Below are 26,483 nucleotides of genomic sequence, written 5' to 3'. Positions count from 1 at the left end.
TGGTGTAGGTTTAAAAATTATTTTATTCTTCAAAATGTTTTAACTTATCCTGGCTATGAGTCAGAAAAATTTAGAAAAGACATCTCCTTACTTCTCTTTGTATGTATCTTGTATGTTCAATTTCAGTGTTACAGCTTCAGTAAAATTAGTTTTCTGCATTCATGTTGCTTTCCACAGTGAAGACAGCTATTTAAATATGTGGAATATGACTGTGATTTCCCCAGATTGTAAAGTGAGACTTTAAGACAGATTTAAATGTATATTTTGGAATTCTCTAGGTCTCAGTATAATTAACGTCTGTTGTTTTTTGTCCCTTCTCTTTACATAAAAAAAAATTCATTTTGTTGTAGTTGTGATGGTGGATTTTGTGCCGTGGATTCTGTTCGATATATTTTTTTTTTCTTTTCTTTACAGAAAACCAACTTTTTGGATGTCCTATGGGGAGATGTATCTTTGACATGGATTATGTGTTTGGTCCTCTTCTACGACCTGAGGCAATAGTGTGTGTGCTACATACGATAGAAGAATTGATTGTGGGAAGAGACAAGCAGAATGGCTATGTCACAATAAGAAGCTGGTTTAAAAGTGTTTGTATTTCGTGCCAGTAATCCAAAGGCTGGGAAAGCCTAGTAGCCCAACAGTCAAAGAATTACTTTGTTTTAAAACACAGTTCAAAAAGAACAATTAGTCAATGTATATTTTACCCTGCGTTCCCTGATTATTTAGTACTGAATCATTTATTACACTGAAATCATGGTGTGAGGATTGGTAGACAACATACATCTAGCAACTAAAGACTGTCAAGATGACCTCTGAGGAAGTGACAGCGTCTGTTCTTGTCTCTGTGGTACAGGGTAAAGTGATGCCTGCTCAGTCAGCTGGAGATGAAAATACTGAAAATGCTTTGGACACCAGTGTTATAAAAAGACATACTGCCAGTCCAGGAAGGCAAACCACACACGCTTTCTCATACTTACACAGACTTGAAGAAGAAAGTCTTCAGGGCTCAGTGCCCAAAATATTCTCTCTGGCAAAAGAACAACTGACTAATGACAATAGCAATGAAAACTTCTGGGAGAGGAACAGTTCCATCCCTGATTCAGTGGAATTTCTTAACATTAACTGCAACATTGTACAGAAAAACTACAAGAGCAATATCCCGTGCAGCCAGTTGTATAAATCTTGTGATCCTTTAGCAGGGAGGGAGGCATGCCTGGAAACTGGAATTCCTGTTTCACTGGAAAGAGCCATGCTTGCTGAAATTCAGTTGAAAATGAATGGACCTTCGTTAAGAAGCCAGACAGCAGTAAATAAGAGTGACAGCAATGATACTGATAAAGTGACCTTTTTTCACTTTCATTGTGCTAGTGAAAGGAATATATCAAAGGCTTTGTGCAGTCTACACAACGGCTTCATTTTGGATGACTGCTTGCATCCAGTAAGTGTTGGCGATGGTAACACTACTGGTTCCCCAGCCTGCACTTGCAGATTAATGCAGTTGACAAATAATTGTGAGAATGAAAATGGACAGCAGTTCTATGAACACACTTTAAGGGATAAATATTTATGTCTGGAAAGAGCACCACGTAAGGTAAAAGTGGCGTGCTCAGGTCACAACTTCTGTGGAAATAATTTTACTGGAAGAATGCCCTCAAAGCCTTTTCTGAGCCATTTTGAAGACTGTAATGATAACTGTGAAGAAGAGATGGAAGAGGATTTTTTTAGAAACAAAAAGGAGCGTTCTACTTTATTAATAAGGCGTTTCTGTAAAAATGATAAAGAGGTTAAAAAATCAGTTTATACTGGAACGAGAGCAATTGTTAGGACTTTACCTTCAGGGCACATAGGAACTGTTGCTTGGAATTATATTGAGCAAAGGAGAAACAACAGTGGCTTGAAGCTTTCTAGGATTACAACAGAACAGCCAGCTATAATTCAGTCCTTAATAAAACTGGAATTTAATTCCTTTCTTGAGAAGTCTTTGTGGTATGAGGTAAGCTTTTCATAGTGCTGTTTTTTATATTTTTTGTTTCATAGAAGTTTTGATACCCTGATGACCTTTTCATTCAAAAAAATACCTTTGACTAGTAAACACTTAGTAACACTGAATAGGATATTTCACTTAACCACATTGAACCTCATGTTGAACACTTGCTTTTTAGAAGAATGTGTTCTCATCCTTTAAAACTCATTTTGGTTTAAAATAGGCAGGGGCTAAAATGTATAATTTTACATCTGTATAAAATTTATATATACATATGTATGCATATACATATATAGCTATGTAAAATGTATATAGATACATATTTATACATAGATTTATGTATATTATTTACATATAAGAATGTAATATACATATAGAATATAAAAATACATACATCTTTAAAAGATACCTATATTTTAAAAAGAAAATTTATAAAATATGCACTTATATATGGAAAAGTATATAATACATATATAATTGAATATATATAGCATATATGTGTATTTAAACATTTGATGGATATATTAATGACATAATAATTCCATGGAATAAATTTTAGAAAATTATAAGTGGCAGTATTAGATCACAGTGAAAAAGTTTGTTGCTCTAAAAAAGGAAGCATAGTATTTTCCCCAAAGTTACCAATATTTATAATGCTTCTACACTTGTAAATAATTTTTTAAAAATTATGTAATAGTTGAGTAACATATATTAATGTGCTGATATTGCCCTGATTTGTATTCTCTTAAATTAGATAATACAAAAAATTTCTAAGTTTAGAATGAAATCATGAATGCATAAATTATTATTGTAGAAATGACATAGCACATCCTTAATAAATTATTTTAAGTAGTAAAAGATTTTCTGTGATGGTAGAAATGAAATAGTTTTCTGTGGAATCTATGGAAGAGATTTTGACCACAGATTCTCATGGATTCATCTGAAATGCGACTACTAAGAAAGAAAGGCCAGCAGGATGATCACAGCAAGAGAAACTCTTTCAAGAAGAGTAAGAGAAGAGAGGTTTACTGAGCTTAGCAAAAAAAGGAGTTGTAATTTTTCTCTGTTAAAATGTGTGAATAAGCTATAGGGAGGGGAAAATAAGCAAGGTAAAGGAGAGTGTGGTCAGATAAGGAATGCTCATAAACTAGTCCTGAATAGGACCAGTAGGTTGAAAACGAAGAAATTTCTAGCAGTTAGTGCTCAGACTCTGCAACAGCTTTCAGTAGGACTGAAATGAAGGACAACTTAGTTACTTTTATAGAATCATTTAAGTTGGAAAGGACCTTTAGGATCATTGAGTCCAACCGTGAAACTGATGAAATTAATTATATGAAGTTTTGTTAGTTTTCCAGATTCCAAAATTCCAGAATAATGGACTTGGTGGCTCAGGAGCTCCATGACAATTGTGCCCTCCAGAAATATCCTCTTATCCTTCTAGAAACTAGTATTTTTTCCATTTAAATAGTTGATTGAGGTCTAGCATAATTTTCATTTATAGAGGTATGAAAAGGGAAGGATGTGTTTAGGTTTCTTCAATGGGCATTTCCAATTTGACTTGAGTGCTCCTGTTTCACCAGGACTGTCGTGGTTTAGCCCCAGCCAGCAATTAAGCACCATGCAGCCGCTCGCTCACTCCCACCCTTTCCCAGTGGAATGGGGGAGAGAATCAGGAAGAACTCATGGGTTGAGATAAAAACAGTTTAATAGGACAGCAAGAGAGAAGAAAACAACAATGATAACAATAATAATACCGACAAAGGAATGTACAAGAACAAGTGATGCCTAATACAGCAATTGCTCACCACCCGGTGATCGATAGCCCATCCCCGAGCAGTGATTCCCGCCCCCCAGGTAACTCCAGTTTATGTACTGGGCATGACATTAAATGGTATGGAATATCCCCCTGGCCAGCCTGGGTCAGCTGTCCTGGCTGTGTCCCCTCCCAACTCTCCGTGCACCCCCAGTCTGCTCACTGGCAGCCCAGCCCGAGCAGCTGGACTGTCCTTGACTCCTTAGCAACAACTCAAAACATCAGCACCTTATCAACATTTTCTCATCCTGAATCCAAAACACAGCCTCACACGAGCATCTATGAAGAAAACCAACTCGATCCTGGCTGAAACCAGGACACACCACTGCTGCATAATACTGAATGTATAGCATTTTGGGGTGTGAGGGCCTTAATTTGAAGATTATTTTTTTTTTTGGTAGTACATATAGAAACTCAGAAATAAATGTAATAAATACTCACTGAATAATTATTTAAATAGGCAAAGTTCTGTCTACAAAAGATTAACAGGCACAGTAAAGTGTTCTGCACTATTACAATGCACAGAACGTTTTTCCATAGTCAGAAAAAGCTTGAAACCACGTTTGTAAGCCTTTCTTCTTCCAAATGGTGACTACAATTATTTTTCTTCTTATCAACCTCTGTATTTAATCTCTTTATGTATAATATGCATCAAGCTTTCTTAACATTATTTTTCTGTTATTTTAATGTCAAATATTATTTCTGCAATAATATTTCTATGTGTTTATGGCTTATATTATTATCATTATAGATGGTTTTTATGCAAACATAGAAATTAAGTCGGTGGATGTGACAAATACATGAACCTGTTCAACATATGCACTGGGTTAAAATAATTTAATGAATTAAGAGCATTTGTAGGAAGCTTTCATGCTAATGATCAAAGGAAGAAGGAGAAAGTAGTAAATGAATGTGGTAATTTGTTCTTTCTTTCCCCTTATCTCACCCTTTGAGCATGCATTCTGTTTGGAACAGCTAAGTGAACAGTAGTTCTGTTCTTCAAGGGGAAAAAAAAGTTGGAGAAATTAAGTTTTCATCGCAGTACTGGTGTAACAGGGAACAATAGAGACCTTTATGTTTTAAGTAGGAAAATGTGGGTCTCATTTGTGCATATCCCTTACATAAAAATTCTAGTGCTAATAAAGGAGAGGCACTGAACTGTTGTCTTGCTGAATATTTTTTTCTTTATTCTTTCCCTACATAGGAGGGTGAGACTGAGGCTTTGGATTATATAGAAAATACATGAATTTATGTATTTTTTAATGTGGCATGATTACTCTTTATAGATATTTTATATGCAGATTTAGACTCCTCTGCTGCAGATTTAATGTATGTGTTGTATGAAGAGAGGAGATTTTTATGCTGAAGATTTTTTTTCTAATTTTGCATGTAGTTTTTGCAGCTATGTACAGTGCAGTACTTACCCTTATCAGATGGATGTGTGTAACATGGCTGTTGCATCTGCTAATGAGAAATTTGCATGTCCGTGTCGGAACAGTGCAAGCCCCTCACATTGGTACACATTAAAACTGTAGCAAATGCAAAGAATTTGCCCCTTGAAACAAGTAATGAGCGTACCAGCTTTGGTGTTGGCTTTGCTTGGCCTGGCACTGCTTGGGTTCAGCTCAGCTGCATCATATTAGCAATCTGACTAATTACAAAAGCCAGAGCTTCTAGAATGATTGAACCATCTGTGTCTGTGAGATGTTAGGTTCACAGTGCTGAAGTACGCTGCTTTTTTTTCCTGATATGATGGTGTTCCTGCAGTATTTGTAATGTAATAGGACAAAAGTAGCCAGGTCCACCATAGACTGAGACACTAAATTTGAGCAGCTCACTAGATTAACCACGGAGTGATTCTCTCAAACCAGGTAAGTAACCTCAAGAGCTCCAGATGACAGCTGCAACAACACAGTTGCAGTGCTTAATAACTGAATTCTTTAGTTAAGCTTATTTTGTGGGTGTCAGTACCATCTTTGCTGTGTCATTACATTCCTGATACCAGTAGTTTGAGCTTTAAGAAGCAAGAATTCTGCTGGCTGGCTTAACTCTGCTAAGATAGAAGTTTGCACACTAATACATCTTCCATTCTTCATAGCTGCTAAGGTGCTACTGAAATGCCAAATACTAATATGGCAACAACTAAAAAACTTAATTGCCCCCACATGTGTTTCCAGATAGAATGATGATTTTATTACAGATTTATCTTGTAGGAGTGTTTCATAGTTAATTTAATGATTTGGTATAGTAGTTCAGCATCTGTTAGCATCAGGTATTTTTACATATGTTTTTATGATTCATGTGTAAAACCAATGCAATGTGAGGATTTTGATTATGCATGGCTAATGTAAAGAGTCTTATATTAATATTTATTGATTTCCATAAAGTTGAGCTATAGTCAATTGGTGGCTTCTGTTGACTAGCAGCTAAAGAGAGAAAAAAGATTTGGAGGTAAAAAATTTTTACTATCCTGTTTTATTAATCTTATATCTAAAATAGTAATCTTGGATAATATTTTAAAGAAACAGAGTCAGCTGCAAGTACTCTTCTGTTCACTTTTTTGTCTGATGGTATTTGTCAGAATTTTTTTTGTTTAGAGTTGGTTATTAATTCTGAATAAATTAAAAATTAAAATCAATATTTTGCAGTTAATATAAATGTTAATTTTAATTCTGAACCTATAGAGAGCTTGCTCTCTTCCACTCTCCTCTCCCCCCACCCTCGCTGGCAGAAGTGTATCAGCAGCTCAGTGTATCTTTATGTTGCATGCTTTTCTGGCATTTCTGAAAATAGAAATAGATTCAATATTTCACTGTCAGTCACAGAAATAACATCTGCTTTGACTGTTTTGACAACCAGTTGTACTAACTAAATACAGGAGCACTTTACATCAAATGCTAACGTATACTTATGTTTATGAACAAAGGAAGGGTTAGTAATTCTTTATGTTCAAAAGAACATTCTTTTGGTTGCTTTTCTCAGGTGTTGGGTTAATTGTAACATTTTACTGTCAATATTTTGTCAGAATGAATAGTATAACCCTCTTTTTTTATCTAGTAGTATCTTGGAGGATATACTTTTCTAGTGTATTCAAAATACAATTTATATAATGAAGAGGCCCTTGTTGATTCTTAAGAAGGGAAACAAAAACGTGAAAGCATCTGACTTTACCCTCTGTGCTAATGATGATGATAATAAGCATAGGAGTCCTTGTGCATGTGCTGTGTTTCACTCAGGTGATTGATCCGATTTGGCAGAACAGACACACAGCTTGTTGGAGTGGTCACATGAAATCACCTGGCAATAGGAATCTTATGAGTGAAGTTACTCTGCCATACTCTGAGCTCACAACCCACGAAGCAGGTGGTGCTTTCACTTCTCGGTTCTTTTTAATTGTTTCTGTAGGAATTTCAGGTCTAGATTTGCTGTGCTTTCATCTTTCTGTTAGGATTATGTGGTTTTCCCGCAGGTTTTTCCTTCTTGCTCCATATTTAAAAAGATTAAATTCTTTAAATGGACTTTTATTGTCTTCCCTCCCAGTTTTGCAAGCATACCTAAAATGTAACACTGCTCTTTATGCTACAGTTTGTGCTATACTTGTACTTTTATTTAAAAAAAAAAAAGGTGGTTTGCGATTCTATATTGTAGATTACATACAGATTTTGGGTTTGAGATTTTTTGTTTTTCCACTTCAAAATAAAATTTCTAGTCCAACACGCTGAAAGGATTTTACAGGGAAAAATGACATAAAGCAAATAATCTGTAAGTGGTTGGGGTTCTCCTCCACTGTAACAACATTTTTTTTGTCTGACTGTTCATGAGTATTGGGTTTATATTCCTATGTTAAAGTAGGTATGGATGAGCTGGTTTTTGTTATACCTGGACCCTGTGTTTCTTGTTTTTTTTGCATAAGAGTTGCAGTCTTTTGTTTAAAGCAAAAAGTTCATGAGCAAAATTGACTATTTGGAAAAAAAATCAGGGAACAAGAGAGAAGCCAAATAGGCATAAAATTATGTTTTCCCTTCAGTAAGAGCTGTAAAAATAAATTGAACTTCGTTAAATGAAGCTCTATACTTATATTTGCTTTGGGTTCAGTTACTCCAGTTTTAAAAGCTTGCTTTAAAAATAGAAAATTTACCCTCTCTCTGTGGAAGCAGTCAGTTTTATTACCATAATGTGTGAGAGAGTTAGAGATAAATCTCTTAATACTTTGTATTATTTTGTAGTTGCCTCATAGCTTTAACAATTTTTTGGCCAAATTATGAACAATAAGTTTTAGCTGTGAGCACACTTAGGTATTTAGAGCCAATAGTGTGGGAGTCTTGGCAAGAGCAGCATATTATGCCTTCAGTTTTTCCACATTTTCTGACTTTCCTTCAAGTGACTGTTCATTAACTGTAAAGAAGCATGAAGATCTGTTTTAGAAAATATCCCTGCAGCACATTAAAGAGTTCATTTCAGAGTGTTAGAGTTGGACAGTCTTCTAAATTCTTTTTCGGTTGAAACTAAGTTATCTACATTACCTATATGAACTGTTGAAAAGTTTGTGTTCTTTACTTTGGTATGAGTGAATAAAAACTGTGCTATATAAAGATAACTGTTGGTGAGTGAATAATTAAAATCTGAATTTATGAGCTTTCATATACATTTTAATTTATCTTGCTTTTCTACAATCTTTTAAGATCTTTTAAAAGAAAGTCTTCTAAAATGGAATAAGCTTGTGTTGACAATAATTGGTAGGCATCCATCTTATCAGTATGAAATTTCAAGAAGGACTTACAGGAAAAATCTCTGCTCTAAAATTATACTTGCCACAATATCTAAGGCATCCTCTATGAAATATGAGGCTATCTGGCTTTTTCTATTTGTGAAAAGGCATTTGGTATAGTATGGTTATGAGCCTCCGGTCATGAAGAATTTTGCTTGAAAATACAGACTGGTGACAGCTTAAAAGAAGGAATAACAATTGAACATAATACAGCTGTTAGGTACTGTCCAAATGCATATGAGCTGGAGTATCAAGGGACAGGAGAGCTCTGAGGGTGCTCGCACACCAACCAAAGCTAATTACATCAGTGCTGCAGTTGGAACCAGCATGACTCAGGGCAGTGTGACAGCGTACAGCTTTCATCAGGAATGTCAGAAGTGGGGCAGCCCTGGAAATATAAACATTCAGCCCTGGCATTTGTAACTACTTTCTACCTTTTTTTTATTTTAATGATTTCACTAGAAAATTATATAGTTAGAAGCTATTCTTCACCTGAGAAAGGAATTTATCAGACAGTGCTTGTGTTGTCCTGCAAATCGTGTGAAAGTATCAATTTTGTAATATTTTTAACTGCAACCAGGTATGATAATTTTTGAACTGGGATTGGAGATTCACTTTTGAGATGCACTCATCGATCCCCTAGCTGAGTATGAGAGAGAAAAATATGTTGGATTGGCTTTTGATCGTTCTTTCTTACAGATAATATTCTTGTCTTCCCACTTGTATGAAGTTCAGAAGAGACTTTTCATCTCTGGAATTTTAACACTTATTGTAAAAACTTAAGATTTCCTTAGTATAGCAATTACTCAGTGATGATACTTACAGATAAGTTTGCTGTCACAAGTTTCTTTTTGTCTTGAAGTCAGCACATGCACTTGTTGCAGGACTGAATAATCTAATTAACTCCTGTGAAAACAGAAGATTTTTCTTTCTTACTCTTCATGATTGTTTTTACTTTATTCTCCTGATACTGTAAAAATTGGTTTCAAGAAATCACAACAGATGTAGTCCTTCATTAATAAAGTGTGAGCAAAACAAAGGAAGTATTATTATTAGCTGCTTTAGTTTCATGTTACAGCAATCTTAGTTCTGAAAGTGCTTAGGAATTCCTTTCAAGTATTAGAGAATGGGTGAAATCCTGGTCATATTGTAATCTATTTAAAATCTCCTATTGGGATAATGTTACTTGGAAGGGGAAAAAGCAGCATGTACAAAACAGAGCTATTGGCTTCATGGGAACCATAACTTTACGTCAAACATTTTAATAGAGAGACATATGCCAAACTTAAAGCAGTTTTAAAACAATAGTTTTAAACTAAAAATATTGTCTATATAAATATGTACAATACATAATTCCGGTGGGATCACTAACTTGATATGTACACCTTCCTTCAGTATCCTTCAGTTGCATAAGCTGTTATGTTCATGTTACCACACTGCTTGGAAGCCCTTCTTCTGGACTTGAATCTGTTGTCCTAGCAGTTTTACAAACAAGTGATGATCTCATCTGTTCTATAGACTTAGAACCAAGCAGTTAGTGAGCTCACTCAGGTTTTGTGGAAGATAAACTTCTCCCAAACACTCTCCATATGCTGTGGATAAATTTTCTTTTATCTCAGCAGGCTTAGTAGCTGTGTGCTGCTCTGTAGTCTGCAGATGAGATATACCCTAGGTTTCCAGCAGGAAAAAAAAAAACCCCAACGTTTTCCTACCAGTTCTGACTGTTAATATTTGGTAATTTTAGAGTTATATGCATAAGAGCAAAGAAAAAACAGGGTTATTTTTCTTAATGTGTGTAGCCCATCAACACTGAAATACTTCTAGGTGAATAAAGGTCTGAATGATAATTCTAAGTAGTTTATCTTTCAGCAAAAACATAAGAATGTATCTGAGCTGTGGAGAATTGTTCTAAATGTGATTGTAAGTTGGATCGAGAAAAAGACTCCTGAGAGAAAACTGTCATCAGTCTGCTTTGTTTTAAATTAGGAATTTATCTTGAGTAACTTTGCAGACTTAGAGTGTCATGCTACAAACTCAAGGCCATTATAGTTCTGATCCTGTTCATATGTAAGATATTTCACTTTATATAAGCACATCACGGTTGCCATGGGAGCCATAACATTGGACTTCCTGTCTGTTGTTTACAATCTTGGGATTGCACTAGGTGGCTTGTGTATGTAAATGTATATGTTTTAAAGGGAAAAAATGTTATTTAATGAACATTCAGAATATTTCCCTTTTATGAAATTAACTTGTATTCTGGCTCACCTATGTATCCTTTTGAAACATACCTTACTTAAAATACAGCCCGGGAGAACTACAGGAGTGCAAGATCTTTTGCTATGTGAAGATTTCATGTCATCTAGTGATTTGCCATCAGCATAAAGGAGGCTTTGGTCTGTTAACACCAAGTCACTCAACAGATTGAGGCTGTAGAAAGCATAGGTAGAGGTTATCAACAAGCAGAAAATATAATATGGATCATATTTAAAACAGCAGTGTATTAATTTTCTTCTTTTCTGTCAGTCCAGAAATAAGAGGGTTTTTTCCTTCTTTTTTTTCCATTAACGAACAAGTTGGAGATGGACTTTTATAATAATTTGGATGCTTCCTTTGAGCAACAAAGGCTTTCATCTTTAGCAGGCATTTGTGAATCATTGCATATTTTGTTTAGCTTGCACAGTGTTTCTTTGCCATTGGTTTGGAAAAACTGCAAATCCAACCTTTGTAAATGATGATCAGTTTTGAGTAATTTTTCTTTGGTTTTGAACACATTTCTCATCACACTTTAGCTTTGACCAGCTGTTTCCTGTTTTTCTTCCCAGTAGTTTAGCTGCTGAGGAGATAAATGCCTCAGTGGTTTGTTTCAGAATTAAAATTACCTTTATAAAATTAAAAGGAAAATTTGGAAGATTAAAACAAATAAATTGGACACTATTACAAGTGAAGTTATGGTGAAATTCAGAAGATGCGTATTGTTTGCTGTACCTAGATCTTTCATAGATGACAAAGCTTTTGCTACACAGGGAGCTCTTTTGATACAAGAAAACTAATCCAGTATCAGAAACACCAGGGTGAAGCTTTGTGTGGGGAATTTGGGTGTGTATGACGGAATTTTTTAAGCAGTTCCAAGTTTTTGTGTTCATATGAGAATATTTTGATTTATCTGATCCATGGTCTATATAATGACCTGACCATTACATCATATTTGTCCCGTTCAAACTCCCCCCTGGTTTTTGGACTGATTTGGATAGAGGATATATTCATTTTTGTAGTCATACACCTATTTTGGAATTTTAGAACCGAGTTTGTGTATGTATTTTTTGCAGAATAAAGCAGAGTAGATTTACCAGGGAAGACAGGGAAGAGTTGGTGTATTACCTGTCTGTTAGGACTGGCTTGTGCAGTACACTTTGTTTCTTTTTGTTCATGGTGAACTTACTCCACATCCACACAGATAGCAGCTACATTTTGTCCTGGCTTGAGACATCTTTCTTCAGGACCTTTAAATGAGTTATTTACTAACCCAAAAGGTGTTTGCATAGATGATAGTGAAAATATTGCCCTCTATCTTCAGAATTGAGTTTGTCACTATGTAGGATTGTGGAAGAATCCCCTGTTGCCTCTTCTTTTTTCTACCCTAGAGTAGCAGGCTGCTCTGTGGAATCCAGCATCACCTGTCCCTTGCTCTGCTTTAGTCCTCCCTGTGACCTAAGTGGTCAGATCTGATTTAGTCTGCACCCTCTGGCATGATAGAAAGGCGCACAATCAGAGACAGTTGGTGGCATGTCAACTCCCATGGCCGGTGATCCTCCCTGGATTGAGGGCTTTAAATATTCCTTACCTGTTAGGACACTTAGTTTCCTATCATTGAGTAGCAGAGGAGGAGCTGGGGTTTTGACTGTGGTGAAGGTCCCAGCTCCAAAACCTTAGAGCATGCATTTGCTCCCCTGGACAAGGTTCTGTATCTCTCAACTATTTTTTATCTTTACCCATTTTTGTAGGCCTTATCCCATACCATTATTAGGGCCTTGCAGACTTCTACAAATGCCAGCCCTAACAGCATTTACCTCAGGGTATAGTCTAGCTGTTGCAGTTTGAAAAAGACTCACCCCTGCAGCTTGCACTGTCTTCATTTCCCTACGGCTTTTCCAGGCTCCTTTTCCCCAGGTTCCTTTTGGTGGATGACTCCAAGATCTGCTCTCTGTTTCTAGGCTTCCTGACATTGGAAGTCTCCATGGGGTTTCTCATTAAATTCTGTGAGGGGGAGTGTTACCCTCCCTTGCCTTGAAAACTCTAGTTTTTTCTAACTCCTCCTAACTAGTTTTGTTCTTTTTCTTCAAGCCTGTCAGTAGCTGTCTGTTCTTGTTCCCTAGTGCCATTCTTCAACTTACCTTCAGCTTGCTTAGTATTCCCTAGACTGGTGGTCTTTATGGAGCCTCCTTTATCCTTCAGTCTTATATAGAGAACATATATTTCCCTTTAGTTCTTTACTACTAGATAGTATTTTTTCATACTATTCACAATCTAAACTTCAGCCAAGTCTATTAGTTAAGGCTGAAGTTCCTTCTTCATGCAATTGTGTGGTCTTAGTGCAAACTCCTGCTTCTATTAGCCTTATGTCCAGCTTTTTTGTGCTCATACAAATTTAAAGGTGGCATCTGTACCATTTAGAAATACTGTATTTCAGTTTTAGGTTTTTTTTGTCCTCTTCCTTTCCATTTTTTTTTAAATTTTTTATTTCCAGTGAAGGTTAATAAACAGCATTTAAGCTTCGCTTTGGATGTCCGATATTCACGTGGTTGTAGTATTAGACTTTTAGACTGAAATTGGCTTTCCAAAAGAGCTGGTATTTTTGGCTGAAGCTAAATGGCCATTTCATCAAACTATCATAGAAAATGATAGTTTTCATTTTTCCTATTGTACTCATCAGGAAGAAAGTATTTGCTAACTAGTATTTATATTAGGCATTAATGACCGGATTCCTCTGATCATAGAATCATAGAATAGTTTGGGTTGGACGGGACCTTTAAAGGTCATCTAGTCCAACACCCCTGCAGTGGGCGGGGACATCTTCAACTGGATCAGGTTGCTCAGAGCCCTGTTTAGCCCTACTAAAAAGTCTGTCCCCATCTTTCTTCTAAGCCCCTTCAGGTACTGGAAGGCTGCAGTAAGGTCACCCTGGAGCCTTCTCTTCAGGCAGAACACTCCCAATTCTCTCGGCCTTTCTTCACAGGAGAGGTGCTCCATCCCTCTGATCCTTTTTGTGCCCCTCCTCTGGACCCGCTCCAACAGGTCCATGTCTTTCCTGTGCTGAGGGCTCCAGAGCTGGACACAGTACTCCAGGTGGGGTCTCACCAAAGTGGAGCAGAGGGGCAGAATCAGCTTCCTCAACCTGCTGGCCACGCTGCTTTTGATGCAGCCCAGGATACGGTTCGCCTTCTGGGCGTGAGCGCACGTTGCCGACTCGTGTCCAGCTTTTCATCCACCAGTACCCCCAGTACCTTCTTGGCAGCGCTGCTCTTGATCCCTTCATCTGCCAGCCTGTATTTGATACTGTATTGATTCTTGCTTAATTTAAATTTCTCCAGTCTGCATAGAAACACAAGGAAAACAACAGCCAAGATGAAAGCAGATTCTCAGGAAATAGCCATGTGGTTGTGACTCAGTGGATCCAAGAGAACAAAAACCAAAAAACCCTCTTTTTCATTAAGTAAAAGAAGTGGAAATTGGTTTAACAGTACTGGGCAGAGTTTGCTAATGAGATATGAAAGGTAGTTAACTGAAAGAACTAGTGAAAAGGAGCCAGAGTTCTATGAAAAACTTGGACAGAAAACAAAAAAGATAGTTGACAAAGAGTTCTTTGAGTTTTGGAACTTCAAAAAAAATGTAGAGAGTAAAAAACAACAACAAATCTTATTTCCAAACCTAACCAAAACTAAAGGTTTTGCTGTTTTTCTGTGGAACTAAGACATATGTAAACCAGTGCTAGTACTGTCATGATAGTTATGTACAAAGCTTGCACTTTAAAGTAGAATTTGGAGAGAGATAGTCATCATTTGATTTCTAAACCATTATGAACTGAGGTACTCTGGCAAGGCTTGGTGTGACAAGGCCAAGCATGTGTGGCAAGGTTCAGTAGTTAGGCTATTTTGCTAGCTTCTTGGATTTTTAATTAGATGTTGTTTTATAGTTTTGGTTTTTTTCTGGTAATATTTTCTACTATGGAAAGTATCTGCTGAAAATAACATGCTTTTTTAAAATGGTTGTTGGTTTTAAAAATTCAAATCTGCAAGCAGAGTTACTGAGTCTCAGGTTTGATAAAAAACAGTTTAAAATTCTGACCTGAAAAACAAATGAAATTAAATAATGAAATAGAATGAAACTTAATTTTGGAAAGCTTAGCATAACAAAGTTACTTAGAAGACTAAGATCAGGCATATAAAAAGAATCCAACACTGCTGTTGATCTCTTGAGTCTCTGTGCTTACCAGAGACTTAAAGACTTCCAACTCTCTCCCAGAGAGGAAGGGCAGAGTTCTCAAATTTATGTTGCTCATATATTACCATTATCACGGTAGCAGTAGTACTTAACATGTGCACATGCACAAAGAGTTGTTTGGTTGCTTAGGTGACATTTGTGTATCGTTAATGGTGTGTACACCACAGCTTGGAAACCCATGACTGAGTCCATGATTTGGCTGGATCAAATTTTGTAGTTTTTGACTGAGATGAGATTATTTGCTTCATGTTCTATTGATTAGATTAATGTTCTTAGACAGGGTTATTCTTCGCTACGTGAAGAACTGGCTGGACGGCCGAGCTCAGAGAGTCGTGGTGAATGGCATTAAATACAGTTGGTGGCCGGTCACAAGCGGTGTTCCCCAGGGCTCGGTTCTGGGGCCGGTCTTATTCAATATCTTTATTGATGATCTGGGTGAGGGGATCAAGTGCTCCCTCAGTAAGTTTGCAGATTACACCAAGTTGGGTGGGAGTGTTGATCTGCTGGAGGGTAGGAGGGATCTGGACAGGCTGGATTGATGGGTGGAGGTCAACTGTATGAGGTTCAATAAGGCCAAGTGCCGGGTCCTACACTTGGGTCACAACAACCCCATGCAACACTACAGGCTTGGGGAGGAGTGGCTGGAGAGCTGCCCGGTGGAAAGGGACCTGGGGGTGCTGGTTGACAGCTGGCTGAACATGAGCCAGCAGTGTGCCCAGGTGGCCAAGAAGGCCAACAGCGTCCTGGCCTGTATCAGGAATAGTGTGGCCAGCAGAAGTAGGGAAGTGATTGTGCCCCTGTACTCGGCACTGGTGAGGCCACACCTTGAATCCTGTGTTCAGTTTTGGGCCCCTCACTACAAGAAGGACGTTGAGGTGCTCAAGCATGTCCAAAGAAGGGCAACAAAGCTGGTGAGGGGTCTGGAGCACAAGTCTTATGAGGAGCAGCTGAGGGAGGAACTGGGCTTGTTCAGTCTGGAGAAGAGGAGGCTGAGGGGACACTTTATTGCTCTCTACAACTACGGTGAGGTGGGTGTTGGTCTCTTCTCCCAACTAACTAGCAATAGGACGAGAGGAAATGGCTTCAAGTTGTGACGGGAGGATTGTATTAGATATTAGGGAAAATTTCTTTACGGAGAGAGTGGTCAAGCATTGGAACAGGCTGCCCAGGGAGGTGGTGGAGTCACCATCACTGGAAGTGTTCAAAAAAATGTGTGGACGTGGCACTTCAGGACATGGTTTAGTGGGCATGGTGGTGTTGGGTTGATGGTTGGACTTGATGATATTAAAGGTCTTTTCCAACCTTAATGATTCTCTGTGTGTGTGATAAATACTGTGTTGGTCCAAATCTAAGACAATCTAGACCGAAGTTGATTTCATTTTTTGGAGAACGGAAGAAGTCGTTTTCATTTTAATTTCTTTTTAAGAATTACTTTTAATGTTAAGCTGCATAAGTATTGTATCATCATCATGTAGTCTAACTCATGCCTCTGCCCCAGCCATGTCCGTATTGTCCTGTTTCATTGCCTCCCTCTCCCCTGCCATACAGCCTGCAGTGTAGGTAACTTTCAACTTCAGATCTTAAACTGCTGCTGTCTTCACTGTTGTCCTCTTGTCAGGCATGCTGATTTCTTTCAACACTGCGAGGAGCCTGAGGGCATTTAAGCCTAGGGTCCAACCCCCCTGAAGCCTTGCTGACCTGGGCAGAGTTATTGCAGGGGCTCACTCACCCTCCACATTCACCATTTTATGCCCAGATTTGAAGTGGGGAGAAAGGAAACTCTCTTCATCCTGTTGTCATACCTGAGTTGCTTATCTCTTAGGCTTGTCCTGAATCACATCCTAGAGCTTCTGTCTGTGCTGTTTGTGCCTGTGTCAGCTCCAGCTGCTTGGGAGGGAATCCCACAGCTGTACCAGGGATCTGGAGCAGCCACAGCTGCTAGGTGAGCAGCGGCTGGACAGCACAGTATCCCTGCAGGACAGTAAAACAGGTTCAGGTTTTCCAGATATTTATTTCTGAAAAACCCCTTGCCATGTTGTTAGGCCAAAATGTTAAGACATTTATGTAGACATTAATCAAGACCCCTTAAGACTGGGAAACAACTTCTGAATGAATTGTCAAGGTTACCATTGTAGGAAAATAAGTAGTTTGGGGTCTATTTGCCTAGAATAGATTATCATTATTGTGTAACATTGAAAACTGTATTATTTTTTATTCTAGATATTTGCCTCATTTTGATTTTTTTTTTTTTTTCCCCCAGGAAGAAAGGTCCATAAAATTAAAAGTAGATTAAGTACGGACAAAGTTATTTACTGGAAATTTGAAACCACGCTGTTTTTAAGTCAGCAGAGTGTTGTTTCTGGTGAACGTTCTGCAGTTTTATTTTCTATACTTTCCTGATTTTTAGCTAATATATTATATAAGCAAGCAAGCCTTATAAGCAAGTCATTGATGCCAGTTTTTCTGTAGCACAAAACATACATTTATTGAAGAACATTATCTGATTTTCTCTTTCATCTGGTCTTCTGTAGTTAGAGGATCTCCTTATTAGTAGATCTGTTAACACACGTGGCCCAGCTGTTGATCCTCTGTGTTTATTCAAGACCTAGGTAAGAATGAAGGGAGTAAAAGAAATTCTATTTTGTGTTTCCTGCCTGAGTCAAATGTGATCGCAGGACTTGCTTGGGTCAGATGGCTCTAGGACCATGAGCCTTTGTAGATCCCTGGTTGAAAGGCTGGCCTATTTACTACTTGTTGCAAGTTGCAACTGTCCAGCCAGCTGTTGACATGATGTCTAACAGGTTCCTTTTAGCCGAATGCCATGGACAGGTGCAAATGATCTGACCGATACCAGTCAAAGAAAGCACGGAGGTTTCATCAGAGCTGGTCCCCCAAAGCAGGAGGGAGACGATGTGAGAAAACTTTGTTTATACAGTAATTCTCATTATGTTTTGAAGGTAGAATTCACACGTTAATACTATTCCAAAAAAGTTGTAGCCAAAATTTTAAAATACAGACATTTAAATTAGACACCAAAAATTTGTTATTAGTCTACTGGTTAAAACTACTATGATTTTAGAAATGTTGAATGCCTTGTATTTCCCATAATCAGACCAGCAACATTTAGAAGTCTTAGGCATTTATAGGTTTGATTTTAGGAGTCCAATTTGAATATTTGTGCCTAAATTCCACTGAAACACTCTCTGAAAGTGTTGACAAGTTTTCTTTCTCTTTGACTTCGGTATCTGTATAACTGTCATCACTGATTTCCACTTAGACCTGGGTTGCATACATATGTACATGCACACACACATACACATATATTTTCAGATCATAAGTAACTGAATATGTGATACGATACCCATAATGATAAAATCTTTGTCTTGCTTTAGTCCTTTTGACAATACAATTTCATTAGAGAGCCTGGACAAACTGTAGTGGTAGAAGAATCTTTACACTATATTTATACTGACCCATGTCTTGCAAGGATAGTTTTACAGGTATAACTTTACTCGTACAACTGTGTTATCATCTCCTTGCTAGGAGAGAAAAGGCTAAGGTTTCAAAACAGCTCATAGATGACTGTGGGTATTGTAAGTGTGGAAATTCATCAAGCTTTCTGTACCTTTATTACAGTACATAACTGTTCATTTGTTGAAACTGTATAAATTCTAAACTATTATTGAAATTTGTACATTAGAAGAAAAAGAAACAGGAAAAGTCTGATCTTAACCCATGCCACTGAAGTTTGACTATATTTGAAGCAAAATGTGAGGCATATGCCATCTGGTGGATAGAATTATTCATACAGTTTTATTGGTAATGGTATATTTAACAAGCATCTTCTATTAACATTTTTAATCCATTTCTTTTCAATGCTGCATTAGCACTTTTAATTTTCATTGGTGGATATTTCTTTAGTCAGAAGCAAAGAGAAAAAAAAATCTGAAAACTGAATTCAAGAAAAAAAGGAATTCCAGACTTGACTTTGGTGTGTAATCAGTGAACTGGATGCTTGGAAGAAAAACCCTAAAACCCAAATTGAAATTTTTTCCAATTTCAAGTATTAATTCTAAAAGTTTAAAAATGTGTGCCAATTAGTCAAAGATCTCTGGCACACCTTTCTTAAGCCCCTGCCATATCGCAAATTATGATCTGTTTGACATAGCCTTTGCAAAAAGACTGGATATTGCTCTTATGTCTGCACCGATGTGGCAGGTGAGACTGGAGCAGCCTTTCAAAGCCCGTAAGCTTATGTTGTACAGCAGCTTTCAGGTTCCTTTGCCTGCAGGTCAAAATTGGTTTTTGCCAGCCATTTGGGACACAGTTTCATCAAGTACTATTTTGTACAGAAAGTCGTGCTTTAAAAAATGTTAGACTGCTAGTAGATGTGAATATAGACATGACTTGTGTTATGTTAAAAACCTAAATTAGGCAGATACAGTAAAGAGTGTGGCCAGTATTAAATATTTTTCTTTTCATACAGTGGTGTCTTCAGTATATACATTTCAGGATAGTTTACAGAGTAGGCATAGCGTGGGATAGCAAGTGAAGCAGTCAATGTATATTGATTTTGATAGAGAATTTCTGTTATGTTGGTCTATAGTTTTTGTTCTTTGGTCTTTTAGTAGACATGGAGTAATCTAACATCCTGTTATCTACTGGAAGACTGATATTGCAGCTCCCTCATTTTTTCTTTAGACTGATCAAACCTAAGAAATTTATTATTTATGAACAACTTAGCATGTTAGAAAAGAATTTTAAAAAGTACTTCGTAATGTCTCTCATACTGTGATTTACTACAGATTGGATCAAATAAAAGCAAGTTTGTGCTTATAGTCTGAAAAGGAGTGAATTATTCAAATACATTGTAATCAATGCACGTGTGAAATGGAATTGTCATCACCATGTTCTGTCATCGTTCCATTAGCTAATGTAATGGCAATGAGAGAGGTGAAGTACAACACAATGGAAAAACCAGGTAATGCTTATTGCTTGCACATGCTCCTGGTTTCACAGAGCTGTTTCAGGTGTCTGCACTGTGCTGCACCACATTCCCAGCTGTGATGGTTTATTAGTTCAGTCATGGTACAGAAACAAGATGGAGATTTAATTGCACATGGAAACATTCATGGTTTGTTTTATTAGTGGAAGTAACTGTCTACTTTAGAAGTATTTTAAAAGATTCTTCTTGACAGTAAATTTACTTACAGTAGACTCAACAGACTTATTATATGTGACTACAAACTTCGTGGCTCTGTTATTCTTCTTGTGACTAATTTACTTCTCAACATTCAAAGATAAATAACATTTAAAAATCCAGAAGAGCAAGTGTTCACGTTATTTGCAAAAATTACAGTTGAGATGTTTTTGCACTGTAGTATAACAGACCTTCTTTCTGAACTAAGCTGCTTTGGCACTTTTCTCTGTCAAATATTTCATGAAGGAACAGCATGTACAAGCTCACCCCCCTTTTAACTGTTTCACTGGTTGGGAAGCACATGTGCAGTGGGGCATCGCTAAAATGGCTATAGGTTTATACTTCTTAACCGGGTCCTGTATTCTTTCAGAAATGTATGTATGCTACATTGGGAGTAAATTACCTGGTTTGTGCTATGAATCTTACTGTGTCTAAAATGTTTTATATGATTATTTACCCTCAAAAAGCCCACAGCACTTCAAAAGGTTCAACAAACACTGGTGTGTAAAGTTGCTTTGAAAAGATCATTTCCTGCCAATTTTTTAAGCATTTTCCACATGCTGCTCTTGTCTTCCCATGAAATGCTGAATGCCTCCTACCATATTATATTAAAAAAAAGTATTTTTCCCAATCTGATTGAATGATGGTCAGCCAAAGGAGAAGTACAAGTGAAATCTGGCCCAAAACAAGTCAAGAGGTTAAAAAGAAAGAGGGGGGATAGATATGTTTTCCTAGTATGGGGTGGGGGGAGGGAGTGTTTTCATGGTATTTAAAAGGTATTCAAGGATTCCTTCTGGCAATTTGTGGTGGAGCCCTCCTCCACTTTCATTAAAAAGCTGGGCAGAAGTTTTCTTGTTTTCATTTCCAACTTAAGAGCACACTTACGGAGGCAGGTCTTTTCCCACCCTATGGGACCAAGCAGAAGAGTTGGGTCTTTTCACAGGCTTTATGATGTCATATAGGTCAATTAGTGTAGTCTTTTTATTTAGAAGAATAAGATCCATGATGTGTATGTCAAACCTTATTTTTCTGAGATTTTTTTACCCCCTTTACCACCTTGGAAATCCTCACAAAATGATTTAAAGTTGGGGTTTGGTGTTCTACTGACTTTCTTCTACAAACCAGACAAAATAGTCTTTCCCTGAGGTGAATTTGCCCATCATGGAGCCAACCTCCCTGGCTTTTTATGCTTATATGGCTTGAACAGAGATGATATTTTCTCTTCGATAGTCTTATGTCATGACAGTTATGTTTCTATGAATATAAACAAAAAGATTTATTCTGAGCAATTATCTGAATATAAAAGATTTATTCAATTTGCTCTGTTCTGTTGCTTAAAATGTCCTCTGTGTTTACATATATATTTGAAAAACATTTAAAAATCTGTATTTATGAAAATGTTGCTCTTGGCAAAATGATGAAAAGAAACATTTTTTTCATTTAAAGAAGAGTGCAAACACTAAATAACATAGATTGTATAACAGAAAAATTTAAAATTACTTTTTTTTTTTCAATCTTCACTGCTATGCATTTCAAACAAGTTTAGGCTTTAAAATCGAAATGTTAAAAAAATGTTAGTCAAGCCTCAGTACAGCCTGTGAATTTCAAAAAACACTGGAATATCACTCCTTCAGGTCTTGAGTAGCAGATTTTTAAATGTTGGAGATCAGATTCCTTATTGGAGAAACCCGATTGCCCATTTTACTTTCTACTAACTGAGTAAGATTGTGGGTGAAGCTTTTTTGTTTGTTTGTACCATTGTCATGGCTATAGAAAACAATTTTCCTACCAGTAGGTGGAATCAGATGAAAATCTTAACTATTAAACACACTGTGTAGCTGTGTTTCCTGAACTCGCCAAAAGAAATCATTGGAGTAACTCCAGTTTTGAAGTTCACAAATAATAGCAGCTTTCTAAAAACCATTTAACTCAGAAAAATACAAATTAGGTTGATATAAAGTTAGCATTTATATTTAAGAATAGTATGGCTTTGATACTGGTTCTTTTGAAGAGCACTCCTGGGTGGATTAAAATGTTCTATTATTATATGATGTTTACCACTATCAGACTGTAATACTTTCTCCTGGATGTCTTCTTATAGTCATGTTCTGGTATTTTTGCATTGTCCGAGTGAAAGAAGATCCTGTTCTTTGTTAATATCCATAGCTGTCCAGTAGGCAGTTTCTTCTGGGCAACTTTTTTTTTCCATAGAAATGTAGAATTAAAAACTTCAGACTATGAATACTGGCCTATATGATGCAAAAAATAAGGCTGACAAAAATATATGAGCTTTGTAGACATTACTTTATAAAATCAGTCTGATTGTCTTTCTAATTTTTTAGAATTAGATTTATTTTCAGACTTCTTATAAAGAAAGTTGACGGTAGACTTTCTTTTCTGTATATGTCTCAGAAGCATTCATAAGAGGAAAAAAAGGAACAGGGAATTAAAATTTCCCAGTTACATTGTGTATATAAAGTTTCATCAGTGTTGAATTTTTGTTGGTTTTATGTATAATAATTACGATAACAGGATTGTCATATATTTGTATCTCCTCTGAGAAATCTGAGTTTGTGCACAAAACTCAGTCTAAGAGTGACTGATTCATACAGCAGTTTTTCTTTACCCAGCTCATAGAAATAGGTATGTAATCCCTTGGAAAAGTGAAGCAGTAGGCAAAGGTTTGTCTATCCTTGTAATTGTGGTAGTTGAGAGAGAGTTGTTCAGTGAAGAGGGAGATGCTGGAAGTTAGAAGTTACAGGTTTTCCTTCGGACTCTTCCTTTGATTAGTTCTTATTTTGGAGATGTTATTTACATACTTGTTTTCTCCCTTTCTGCTGTGTTTGTAAAACTGTAGTGGTATTGTGTAACTGATTTGAGGGTATAGTTTTCCATCCTCCTGGGCATTTTGGAAAGTAAAAGAAAAATTCACCTACCCAGTACTAGTAAAACTTTTCAATAAACTTTAGAAATAAAGAAATATACAGAAAAGAAAATGTTAAGATCTTTAGTGATAGACGTTTCCGGCAAGGCTTTAACACAGACTTTCCAGTTGGTCTTTCTCAGGTATAAAAAGTGCAAGCTAGGCTTCTGTCTGTTTTTCTGATTTCCTCTAAAATGGTCTCCTAAATTTTTATCTTCCTTCCTTCTTACCAGTAATTTTATGAGCTGGAGAGTTCCTATTTATGTTCTTGGAGGAAATAATTTTTCATGGGAATGTTTTCTCCTTTCACCAAGGAGGTTTCCAGGGGTGGTTTGGATCAAATCATTAAGAATATTTGTGATGAAAAGCATAAGTTACTGGAGTTCAAAACATAGCTCACACTTTTTCAGTGAAAGGACTGGAGTACTTAATGTATTGTAAATGCATGTCTTGGTACAGATACAGGTTCCAAAATGTCTAGGAAGCTAAAGCCCTTTGGGAGAAACCTACACAGACAAATTTCATAAAATGTATGTGGGAGAACTTGTAACACCAGGATTCTGCATTTGCGTTTTTCTGCTTTGCGACAGACTTGGCAAGCAGACCAAAGAGGATATGTTGGATGTTGTCTTAATTTTATTTTTTTTTTTTTTTCCCACCAAGCTGTACGCTGTAATACCATTCCTTGCAGGTATGTGCTCTCTCCAGTTCCATTCTTATGTAGAAGTAGAAAGCTAATGAGGTACGTATTTAATGATTTGTAGGAAATCTGGAGTTTGCTTCCATGGTATAGCTTAAATTTTCTCCTTTTTGCAGTGTCAAAGAATGTCACTGTGAAATTACAGCTCTTTTGGAATACTGGCTCTTAATTAAGAGGTCATACAATCAATCTTCTGCAGAGATCATTTGTTCTCTTTGGAAGGAGAACAAAGCTGAGTAATAGTGCACCTTCACCTTTTTGTCAAGAAAATCCTGCAGCTGGGGAGAATGTCATCTTCTGCTAAAGCAGGTTGCACCATTTATGCCTCATGTGCTGGCACAATAAACTGTAAACTGTCATCCCTCAGGCATTTTGTAGTGGTTTGTTTACCTAAAATTCCTTGACATTATTAAGAAAACATGGCTTTTCTTCCTTGGACTGGAAGAAAAACAAATAACAAAAAAGCTGTTGATGTGGGTTAGAGGGAACAACGTTGTTCATCTGTTGGATTCCCCAGATGAGTGGAGTCTCTTGTAAATACACTCATGTCCATATGTTGTGGCACTGAAAAATACAGAAAAAGTGTATTTGACAGGAAAAGCATTTGATTTTCTTGCTAACCCTCTGCTAAGAAGAGAGCAAGGATGCTGTACTTGTTGTGTGCCAAGGATGCTGTGCCTGACTGGTTTAAGCGTGTCAATGCTTACCTTGTGTCCTGCATGTGATGCTTGGAGTTCCTGATGAGATCTTAGAAACAACTCAGGCCTGAAAACTTAAATGAACATAGACTTGTCAGCCACCTTCTCCCAGTCTTTCCTCTTTTTTTTTGTGTAGGGAGGCACTTCAGGGTGCTGTGAATTTAGTTAGTTTCACAACCCTGTTTGTGTAGAAAAGAATATGTCCAGGACCATGGGGACATGATGATCTTAAATTCAACTGATAGAGAGCATTACTAAGCTATACATGGAATTTTGATAGTGTTTTGTTCTTAAGCATAAACCCTAAGTCCCCAAAGAGGAAAGAGAATTTCATTGTTTATCTGCCAGAAGTGCACTTAAATTGTATTTGAACAAATCTGTTAGAATTTTGTTTTGTTGGGACTGCCAAGAACAGATTGACTGTCTTGAAGTATTTCTTTGCATAGTGGATCATGCTGCACATTAAAGAAGCTTAAAAGAGCAAAGCAGTTTCTGTACTAGATGGTATCAGGGTTCATACTATTTGGATAATGACATGGTCATAGGTACTTAGAGTGAAGATTTTATTATGGACTCCAGGAGTTAGGAGTTTTCAGTTCAAATTATATCTTTTGTTCAGGTGCTTTGTTCTAAATTTTGAAAGAACACTTTTGCAGTGATTGTAGGACAGTAGCTATGAAAGAATGTGAACCTTAGAATCATAAAATAGTTTGGGTTGGAAGGGACCTTTAAAGATCATCTAGTCCAACCCCCCTGCAATGAGCAGAGACATCTTCACCTAGATCAGGTTGCTCAGAGCCCTGTCCAACCTGACCTGGGATGTTTCCAGGGATGGGGCATCTACCACCTCTCTGGGCAACCTGGGCCAGTGTTTCACCACCCACATTGGGAAAAATTTCTTCTTTATATCTAGTCTAAATCTGCCCTCTTTTAGTTGAAAGCCATTACCCCTTGTTCTGTCTCTACAGGGCCTGCTAACAAGTCTGTTCCCATCTTTCTTCTAAGCCCCTTCAGGTACTGGAAGGCTGCAGTAAGGTCACCCTGGAGCCTTCTCTTCTCCAGGCTGAACAACCCCAACTCTCTCAGTGTCTCCTTCACAGGAGAGGTGCTCCATCCCTCTGATCCTTTTCGTGCCTCTCCTCTGGACCCACACCAATAGGTCCATGTCTTTCCTGTGCTGAGGGCTCCAGAGCTGGACACAGTACTCCAGGTGGGGTCTCACCAGAGGGGAGTAGAGGGCAGCATATAATATGTAGGTAAAGGTACCGGTTTTAGAGCTGCTTAACGAAGTCCACTGCATATTTTTAAGCCATTGTTTTTTACTTTAGCCGTGTTTCTTATCAATTACCTTTTTTCAAAACCATTTTGCTAACGAATCATTAATGTGTCCTTTAAAATGTCCATGGATTTGAAAATGTCAATGCATTGTGAACTAAATGCCCATAGATGTTTGACAACAAACACCAGATTTACCTTGGAATAAATTCTCTTGCAGTTAAGAAAAGCAATTAAAACTACTTATCTGAACTTTATTATATTCCCTAGTTTGCTTAATTCAGAACGATTGTTGTTCCCCACTTTACAGTGGAAATAGAAGCTGCTGCTGTGACTGGAATGATTGTAGTTAAGATGGGCATCTTTTCATTAAAATCTCCCGTGTAAAAGTGGGGCTACCCGTTATGAAGAAAGTGGTTTCAATGAAATGAAGGAACAGGTTTGTCACGTAAGATGTCCACTTTCTAAATATTAGCAGGTAGAGCATCTGTAGACATTTCTGTTTCCAGTAAAACATTTGGCAGGCTAGCTAAGGAAGACTAGCTGGTTTTTGTAACTTGTAGTTGCAACACATGTCTAATGATGGGGGATTTCTTTGAAGAGCTAATCTGTGCTGCAGAC

At 37.2% G+C, this 26,483-nt stretch overlaps 1 protein-coding gene across 1 annotated transcript in view; it reads left to right on the top strand.

The window, feature by feature from the left end:
• Positions 1-465: 465 nt before the first annotated feature.
• Positions 466-26,483, top strand: part of PLCE1 (phospholipase C epsilon 1) — a gene marked incomplete at both ends in the record, with an annotated part of 143,570 nt that continues 117,552 nt past the window's right edge. Inside the window, 3 exon segments of the mRNA XM_082002451.1 lie at positions 466-498; positions 501-566; positions 854-1,993. Of these exon segments, the coding sequence (XP_081858577.1) occupies positions 466-498; positions 501-566; positions 854-1,993 (1,239 nt within the window).

This window comes from Phaethon aethereus (assembly GCF_964289735.1).
Source record: "Phaethon aethereus genome assembly, chromosome: 7".
In the NCBI taxonomy this organism is placed as follows: Eukaryota; Metazoa; Chordata; class Aves; order Phaethontiformes; family Phaethontidae; genus Phaethon; species Phaethon aethereus.
Note: the sequence above shows the minus strand (reverse complement) of the source record. Positions and strands in the feature narration are given on the sequence as shown.